The following is a 9,705-nucleotide window of genomic DNA, read 5'->3' as shown; positions in this document are numbered from 1 at the left end:
CCGCGCCCCCGCCTCGCCCCCATGCGCCGGTTCCTTTCGGGGTTATACAGCTCGTTGGCGAAGCAGACGTGAAATTACGCAAAGGTCTCAGTGAGTCGGGAGCTGCCGCCGCTCTGAAAACGCGGCTTCGGTTGCTTTGACCTCCTGGCAGCTACGGAACCGTCCCTCGCGGCGCTGGTGGCGTTTGCTCGCCACGGAAAGCCACGGGCGTGGGCAGAGACTTACAGGCTACGGTGCTCACATCCCACTGACAGCAAATGACTGCCTTCAGCCAGGTTAAAGACTTGGATGCCCATATAATCCTTAGAAAATCTGGGTGATAAATACTACTGCATTCAAGCAGAGCTGTAAAGAGACAGACCTTAACTTCATCTTCAGTAAATTCTCACGGATGAACACACGAAAGTCAGGATTACCTTTTATGCTCGTGGTTAGGCTGCACAACTCTCCCAACTTTCCCCATTTTCGCCATGGCCTCCTAGTAAAAGACAAACACAAACTGGAAAAGCCTGTTTTGATTTAAAATACTTTTTGACAAGAACAAGATGTTTCAAAACCAATCGGAACATTACTGATGTATTTTGTTTCAGCTGAACAGGCCAGATGGCACAAAATATGTTCAATCCCATTATATAGTAGTCATGAGAACAAAGTACTGCAAACCCCTCAGTAAACCAAAATCTGTTCCTCTTTCTTACTGGGAGTCCGAGGCAGAACAGACTTATCTTTTATTATTTACACTAACCAAAGGAAATGTTAAACACTGCATCCCTGGAGGGGAGATTTCTCAAATAAAACGATACTTTACATGAGATCCCTTAATCATATTCTTAAAGTATCAATTCCCTGCAGCAAGGGAGGACTCGTGTGCGCTCCAGAAGCTAAAGGTAACTTGCAAAGTTCTGTTACGGAGCCCACAGCTGCCCTCACATTCCAGTATAAAGGTCTAAGAGACAGACTTTGATCCTGCTCTGCTTTTGGCCAAAACAAAGTCAGATGAAGAGATCTTGCAGAATTCCCTGCAGGAGGAGTCTGTGGGACAGAGTCCCGTGTGGAAGGGAGAGGACCGAATAATTCGGTTCCTTTCCTGATCTCTCTGAGATTCTGATTTTCTGTGGATTCTCCTGAGCAATCCCACCGGAATGAGACACTAATCGCCGATGTTAATAGAAGATCAAGCTCTCAGGCAAGGGTGGAGGCAGCAGGCACAGGCTATTTTCAGTGGAAGTTATTTCACAAGGAGCATTAAAGCAATAGCTTTCAGATGGAACAGTGCTAAACATAGAAGATCAGGATTCAAGAATCAGTGTCTGACTAAATCTCTGTCGGTGTTCATAGTTTCTAAGCAGGACCCTAAAACGGTTTTAATGTTAGTGCCTAAAGCACAGCACTGTGAGAGTATCAGAATGACCCCTGGAGAACAGTCAGCCTGTGCTGCTGCTGAAAGCCATCTAGTCAAATACCATGGCTAGATTTTTAAAAGGGCTGGATGATTTCATAGGCTGTAATATCTGCTGTAGTAAAATCTTTGCTTCCTGCTAATCCAGCATTTTACAGCTGAGGATCTCCTGGAACTTTACAACGTAGATGAGGAATGTAAGCACAGTTTCACTGGCCCAGGACAAGCAGGGAGGCTCTGAGGATAAGCAAGATGACCGGCAGACCTTACATCTCCTGGTTTCCCATTTCCCCTGTGTTAAAGAAATATGATTGTGACCTAAATGCCGGGATGTAAGTGGTCTGGCCGTGAGAGCAGGTACTCTTTCTCCCATGCACAGCAGTGTCTGCTCAGCTAGGCACAAAGTGCCTGGGATGCCACCTGTGTGCCAGAGCAGCAGGCGGTCCCCAGCCCTGCCTGGCTGGCTGAACCTGCAGTGTTACCTGGCATGTTCTGGGCATGTTTGCTTCATCCTTCAGCATCAACACGTCCTTTTATACCGCCAGTCCAAGTGTGCTACTAGAACGTGGAACACCTACTTTCTACATTTGTCAACTTCAGGTGGTGAATACTGGATGAAATCGTGGCTCTACCAAAGTAAGAAGCGCTGCCAGTGATGGTGCAGTCAGGATTTACTCTGTTAGTGCTTCTGATAAAACAGCAGGGAGTATTTCTGTGCACTCATATGCCTACACTCTTTCATACGTGCAGAAGTTGATTGGACTTAGATTGCCCAAGAAACACCCTTGAAATAACACTTCCAGTGAGATAGTGTGTTCTTTCCTCTGGGACATGTGAGCCTGCTGGCACAGAGACTCTGCACATCAGCCAGATTAAAATACTGGCACGGAAAGGTTGATATCTTTCCCAGTAAGAGAAATGGGCATTTATTCCCTGTTCTTTAACAGGTGATACTTGCTCAAGCATTGTTCCTGTTTACAATAGTCTATCTTTTACAACTCCTTTACATGGCCAGCTGGATTTAGAGGCTACCCAAAAAAATGAATGAACACACAGAAAAAAACCCCTCAAAGTAAAAGACAATTCCCTCTGTTACAATCAATACTGCTTTTCCAGATAGATAGTTTTGTGTCTTACAGAAAACGTAAGGCAAAGGCAAAGCCCCTCGAAGCACTCTCACTAATGGAAAGAGTCGCCTTGCTTTCTGTTCCCTGCTTTACATCTCTTCTTGAATTGCCTTGGAGATACTGCATGAAAATAAAACCAAGACATCTTAAGGGTCTAAACGTCTCAGACAAATCCACTTTTTTCTCAGGTATAACAAAAGTGAAAGGGAGGGCCAAACTTTGCCATCCACCCCCTTCGTGCACACGCAGGATCTGCCTGCTGCTGCCCCGTTCTGGGCCGCGTTAAGAGAACAGGACACAGACAGCGCCGTTCCCAGGACATGTTCTGCTTTTGCTGTAAGTATTCTATACACTCATGTTCTGTTTTACTCTGGGGCCTCTTACGACTTCCAGTGCTGAAAAATGCATCTTTGGGAAATAAGCCAGCCTTTTGAGATAAACGTATCTTCAGACAGGTTTTATTTTTACGCTGTTACTCATCTAACTACAGGTCTCCTCAGGCTGGTTCAAGAGAGAACAGACACCAGCACCAACTCCACCAGGTGTGGAAGGTGTGAGGGCAGCCTTGGTCGGCACGGCTGTCCCGCCGGCCGCTGCAGCCCCGGCCCTGGCTCGGGCTCCCTCCTGCACGTCCCCTCGCTCGCCACCTGTGCCTCTGCCACCCTGCTGGGGCCCAACACCACACGGGGCACCTGCGACACTCCAGCTTTCAGACCAAGCGCTTCGCAGCAGTGGTCTTCAAAGGGCCAAACCAAGTCTCCATAAGGCTGATGAAAGCCTCCTATGCTCCCTGTGAGGTCTCCTCAAACCTGAAATCCCTGGCACAGAGGCCCCATCCTCTGATGGGCAGCCAGGGAGGGAGCCGCTGCTCCGAGTTTATGGTTGGACTCGATGATCTTAAGGGTCTTTTTCAACCTAAATGATTCTGTGATTCTATGATGGGGCCGGGATCAGGACAGGCTAGAGAGGTCCCTAAAGGAAAACTGGTCCCTCAAGCCCTGATCTAAACTAGGAAACAGGGCCCGGCTGCTGCTTATCTTCTTCTGCTGGTTTGCCCATCTGTCCACGTTTAGCTAAGGAGGAAGATGCCAAAGCAGTCTTTCCAGTTTATCAGGTAAACGCTTTTGTATTTTTAAATCTACTGGAAATACATAGGTCTTTGAGAATCCACAGCATTAAGATCTCACAGCAACTACCACGGTAATGTGGAATAACGTTAAAAAAATACACAGCCAAAAATTTTCAACAACTCACTCATTCTAGGTTGCTCAAAATATCCTAAATGAATTCCCTCTCTTATTTTGCATTTCGGTTGTGTGTTTTTTTGTTTTTTAAAGTCAGTTTGGTCATTGTTAGTTTGAACAAAAACTTTACTCCCAGAGGTCACAGCAACTACCACGGTAATGTGGAATAACGTTAAAAAAATACACAGCCAAAAATTTTCAACAACTCACTCATTCTAGGTTGCTCAAAATATCCTAAATGAATTCCCTCTCTTATTTTGCATTTCGGTTGTGTGTTTTTTTGTTTTTTAAAGTCAGTTTGGTCATTGTTAGTTTGAACAAAAACTTTACTCCCAGAGGAGAGTCTTTTCAACAATTTTCTGGGGACAAAGAGGAACAGAACATTGAAAATATGAATTTATAATGAAATCGGAAACAAAGGAACATTAGAATCGCATTACTGAATCAGATCAACCTTGTGCACTGTTCTGTCTCCAACAAAGCCTTAAATATAGCAAAGTGATAATACTGCTGTTCAGAAATAGTTTGTTTGAGGGTTGACATCCAAATCCATAATTCCAGTCACCAAGAATTTCACAGTCTTAATTTGAATGACGCTCTATCTTCTCTGTTTGCCAGTCTAGACAGTACAATGAATACAGTGATTTAAACACAATGAATTCTCTCTTAAAACAAAATATTTTGTAAAATTGCTTTTTAATCATTTCTTTTCTTTCTTTCCATAAAGACTATGCTATAAATAAATCCTGAAAGTTCGCATTTGATCACCATTTCTAAAGGCTGGGCAAGAGGCAAGTGAAGGGTTTACACAGAAAAAAAGAGAGGCACTGTGGAGCAGAAATAAAGGGACGCATTCATGATTCCTAACCTTTTGTTAGAGTGTCAAAGCTGAGACAGATACAAGCCAGTAAACACTCTGCTTACCATGGAGAGAGTTAGTCAAACGGGGTTACCCTGCCCAGGACAGAAGGAACACAGGCCCAGGGAACCAAATTCTCCAAGGCCCACCAAGATTTCAGAACAAGGTGCCATTTTGCTGCTGGAAGGGCGACCCAGCTGGGAAGGTCAGTAGTCACTCAAATTCATTCGGTACTGGTGGCTGAATTCTGCTCTTCAGCGTGATCTGGGGCAGGGGATAAGTTTAAGACACCAGGGTAATCTCAAAAGGCAGTACATCTCCCAGGGAAACCCTATTTGGAACCCAGGGAAAACCCTATCTCCTAGGGAAACCCTATTTTGACACAGCACGTAAAAGCTGGAAATTTCAACCGTTGTCCCTTTAATAATGGAAAGGAAAAGGTTCTTAACAGTGTGTGACAGACATAGTGCAGCAAGCTACTCTGTCACGCCAGGAGGCACCAGGAAAAGCATGTCAGCCTGGCATCAGGAGCCCACAGGAGGTGCTTACAGGGGCTAGCTTTAGATTGGGAGACTGGTCTTCTCCGATTCCCTAGTCAATGGGCTCCTGCAAGGGCTATCTCAGAACACCCAGCATGATCCTGCTCATCCCACAAGAGGAGCCCACCTCCCTTGGGACTACAGAGGGAGCCAAGGAAGATTAGCCCACTTGCGAAGAGACCCTAAGTCTGATTTTCAGTAGTGACTCAAGGACTTACGTGGCTGAATATTACTGAAAATTAATGGGATGTAGGCTCTTAAAAGCATACATCAAATGAGAAATCAGATATAGGAACGTCAGCCTTAGGTAAGGAAGTCAAGTAACTAAATCCCATTGAAATTAATGAGCTGGGAACATCAGTCCCCTTAAGAATTTGGGCTTTTGCTTTACTTAGGTACTTTAAAAATTGTATCCAAAGTTAAACGGATGAGGCATTCGGGCACAAATGCAATTTCCCAGCTGTGTTCTCCCCACTTACTTGTTTTGATAATCCCAAGAAATCTTTGGACTTTTACCTAGTGTAGTTATTAACTTAACAGTGAAAACAACCACATATCATCTAAAGTTTTACTGTACAATTTCAGTGGCTGAAAGCATTTGGCCTGCACATACAAAAGCATACAGCAAAGCTCACCAAATTGTGTGGGTATGCCATGCTCCAGTTACAGCAACAGTGTGCCAGCTACTTGGAGGAAGGATCCTTAGACAATATGAAAACCAAAAGGTGTACTCAAATGCAAATTAAGCAAGTTTTCTCTATGAACACTGCTGGTTTATGGCTTGTCCAGTGACAGCCATGGTTCTGTTGCACCAAGAATGACTGGCTTACGAATGATGGGAAGGATGAAAAATAACTCTGCTGTAAACCAGTTTTGGATCATAAATTATAACATAACTGATTCAGGAATCTCAGAACAAGCTGGAATGAGATGCATGGCTTACTCTTCTTCTTCCCAAGCTGAAGTTGTTAATTCACCTTATCTTAGTACTTACGCAAAAGTAGGAAATTATATTCATTTTTATTGTGGCAATACAAGCCAAGCGATCAAATGCTGCCATTCTTACAGCCAAACGCAGTGAGAAATCTGTACCAGCAAACGTGCTTCTTCACATATTCCTGAGAATGACACGAGTGTATGCATGGAAGGTCAGTCTCGACTTCTGAACCACACAGAGCTTGGCAACATGAATTTCACCTTCATTACCCTGAAAACATTACCCAGACTTCCACTCAGGCCAGTCTCGACTCTCTGGTGGTTTTGTACAGCTCTACTGTCACAGATCCAGCATCAGAGGAATAATAATTAAAAAGTTGCCCCATTCACAATAGACTGAAAGGTAGGAACATTCTTTCCCACCAGATTTGTTCTGATTTGCAGAATTCAGCAGGTGTAAGTACCTTCAAACTAACAGACGGACTTTCTTTACACTTCTAAGTCCTCATAACAAATACAGTAAATAATGTTATATGTAATCATTTTTACTGTTCTTCAACAGGAAAGAACCTCTCTCACTCATCGCTATTCTGCACACATAAGCTGAGACTAACAGATGCTAACTAACATCATTTTAAGAAGTCCAGTCACAGATATATTTGGATTTGAGGGGAACAAACAGATTTCTTGAAATGCTGATGTTCAAGAAATACTTTTAAACTTTTCTAAGAATTGTAAGCAAGGCTGCTATTTTCTTATAGGCTTTTATTTAGGGATTGCTTACTCAATAGTTTGGAGATGCAAAATTCGTCTTATCTATGCTTACAGAAGTTACATGAATGTATTTATTTAACAGAGCCCTAGCAGAACATTATTTTTTAGTGGTATATGACTGCATGAAGAAAGCATGTGATGGACCATATACAATATTTTTCTAGTAGGTTTTTTCCCCCCTTAAATTTGTTTGAGTTATAGGGGCAGATCTTGGCAGCATGCACAAAGCCCAAAATCTGTAACTCAATTCTCTGTGGTATTCTGAATGGACCAAGCCAAGTTTTAAAACACATTATGGATAAATATTAGAGCTGAGCAAAAATTTCACACCTAAGACCAAAGTGTGAAAATTTGGCTTTCATTCATTTAGTGAAAAGGTGGAAAATTTCACACAGGCCTGTATTTTCCTTTTGCTCTGTTCCAACATAGATTTCTGTGTTTGTATCAAACCTCAGAGAGAAAGAGAGAGAGTTTCTGTCTGTCTGTGTTAAGTGAGACTACAGAGAAGGAGGGAGAAGAGGACGGAAGGATGGGGGTCCAGCGAGCAGGACACCAGCTCAGGACTTGAGTTCAAGTCTGTCTTCCAGGAAAAGTCACTGGCCTTTTGAATCTCACTATCCATATGTTAGATAACAGCACTGGCCCATCTTAGAGGAATCTTTTATGCATTTGTTTATTAAAGACTGTTACTGTGGTGGAGGGAAATCAGGCAGGTAGTTTAGAAGAAGCCCAACGTTATTCTACCCCTAAACCATCCAACTTCAGTTGACAGGGCCAACTGGATGGGCCTTGGATGGATCCTCAGTACTGCGACAAGATAGTTTTCTGGTTCAAGCACTGAATCAGGATTCAAAAAGTTTGCAACAGATTCCCCAAGTTATCTGGGACATGTAATTTACTCTTTTAATTTTCAGTTACCTCTCTCTGAAATAGGCTGCACCCATTGTTTTCCCCCAGGTTTGGTCTGGCTTGTACACACAGTTTGTAAACTCTAGGTTTGTCCCTAATTTTGCATCATAGGTGGTACACAGAGCTCTCAATCCCACTGCAGCCCTCCATGCCTCATTAAAGTACGTATCGGTCGACCTGTCCTGCACTGTAGGAGCATGGTTTTCACTCCTTAGTATCAAAGACAAGAACAAATGGAAAAGAGATCATGTAACAGCAGAGACAAGTGCAGATAAGGCCACGGTACCACTTGTACCTCCAGAGCACCTACTTTTACTCTGCTTCAGTGACTACACTGAGTGTCAGATCAGTGTGGCCACCGTAGCTCAGTGTCAGACAGAGCTTGTGCTTCAGCCAGGCTGGTCAGCCAACAGACAAAGCCTTAAGAGGAGCAGCAGTGGCAATGCAGCTGCTGTAAAGGGTGGCTTGTCATGCTAGCGATGATATTAATGACTTATTCCGCAGACCAAATTTAGAATGGGATGAGGGTCAGCTATGATTGCCACATCATCTATCAGCTGGAAACTATGTTTGGGTCTAAGCTCCAGCCACACTGCTACTAAATATAGGTTGGTTTGTTGTTGATTTGACTCTGCACTCTCCTGAGTTGCCTTTGACTATCAAATAATTAAGCAGTTTGCTTTGTGAGGGCTCCATTGCTGGCACCTCTTAGTGCCCAAGGCTGCTTGGATGCAAACTTGACAGCTTAGCAGGGGTTTCAGCTTACCTGGGCAATGGAAAGAGCCCAAGTGTTCAGCTCCTGTTTCAGTTTCACAGATTGCTGGCACTGGGTGCCACGGATCAACAGTCTGTGGGCAACATCTAAGCAGTCTGCGCCAGAGCTGGGGCATGGTTTAGCCGCACTTACCCTGACATGAGCTTGTATAGATTATTCATGAAGTGTATGTCCACTTTACAATGTCTGTGTATGAAGATCCAAGATAGCTTTAATACAGCTAGCACAGATACTGATAAGATGCAACCACAGCAGCACAGAGGTCTGCCCAGCCTGCCCACCAGGCTGGTTTCCACAACCTGGAGCCCACTCTGCCTCCTCGCCAGTCCTGCACTGTGGATGGTGATGCCATGGCTGGCAGCTTCGTTACCAAAGGGGAGACTCCCTGACTACACCGCCAACTGGGACAGACAGTACATTTCCCTCACCCCCTTCTGAGGTGGAATAAATTTGTTAACCACACACAGCATCGCTGTTACAATAGACTAAGAAGGTTTGTCCATATAAACCACATGAAAATATATTGATTTAACCCACTTTTTAGGCTTGGAAACATTATGCTGACAGGCAGCTCTGTTTAACAGAAAGTAAGCTCACCTGGGAGTCAGGAGAGCAGATTCCTACATCAGATCCTGATGCAGGGGACTGCACTATAGCTGTAAGCTAAATCAGCCCTCTCTATACTCATCGCTGTTGGTGATGGAGTAAACTAAGCCTGACTCCCTTCTCACCCTCTGCTTGCAGTATCTGTCCTAATGCTTTCACCCTCAATTTTAGGTGGTAAAACCTTTGGGACAGGCAGGGCAGGTGTGTGCTTCCACGCCAACTTGCACAACAAAAGAAATGAGCTGGACAGAAAGCAGAAGGAGTCATTTGGACAGGGGAGGGTAAAACAGAGAAGTTGCATCTGCACAGGATATCCTGACACTTGGCTGTGTACTTGACACAATATTTAGTTGAACTGCACCACTTCCTTTAAGGTGCAAAATTCAGATTTATTCAGCTGATTTCTTTTCACGTTCACGCTGAACATACAGCTTTCCTCATGTTTAGTCATTGAGTTCAAACTTTTATTTGCCATCTGGCAATGGATTGGGGTTTACTGGGGGGAGGGGATAGGAAAGGGGGCTTTTTTTTTGCTTT

The 9,705-nt window shown here is 44.1% G+C and overlaps 1 protein-coding gene across 5 annotated transcripts in view; it reads right to left on the bottom strand.

Moving 5' to 3' along the window:
- The window catches only part of FGGY (FGGY carbohydrate kinase domain containing), a 149,808-nt gene that overhangs the window by 713 nt on the left and 139,390 nt on the right, over window positions 1–9,705 (bottom strand). For all 5 annotated transcript variants that reach the window (XM_009287409.2, XM_009287411.2, XM_019474173.1 and 2 more), the window contains one exon: window positions 417–478. In XM_009287409.2, coding sequence (XP_009285684.1) covers window positions 417–478 — 62 coding nt within the window. The remainder of the gene's footprint in view (window positions 1–416; window positions 479–9,705) is intronic.

The sequence above is a fragment of the Aptenodytes forsteri genome, unplaced genomic scaffold (assembly GCF_000699145.1).
Source record: "Aptenodytes forsteri isolate BGI_AS27 unplaced genomic scaffold, ASM69914v1 Scaffold119, whole genome shotgun sequence".
Classification (NCBI taxonomy): Eukaryota; Metazoa; Chordata; class Aves; order Sphenisciformes; family Spheniscidae; genus Aptenodytes; species Aptenodytes forsteri.
Note: the sequence above shows the minus strand (reverse complement) of the source record. Positions and strands in the feature narration are given on the sequence as shown.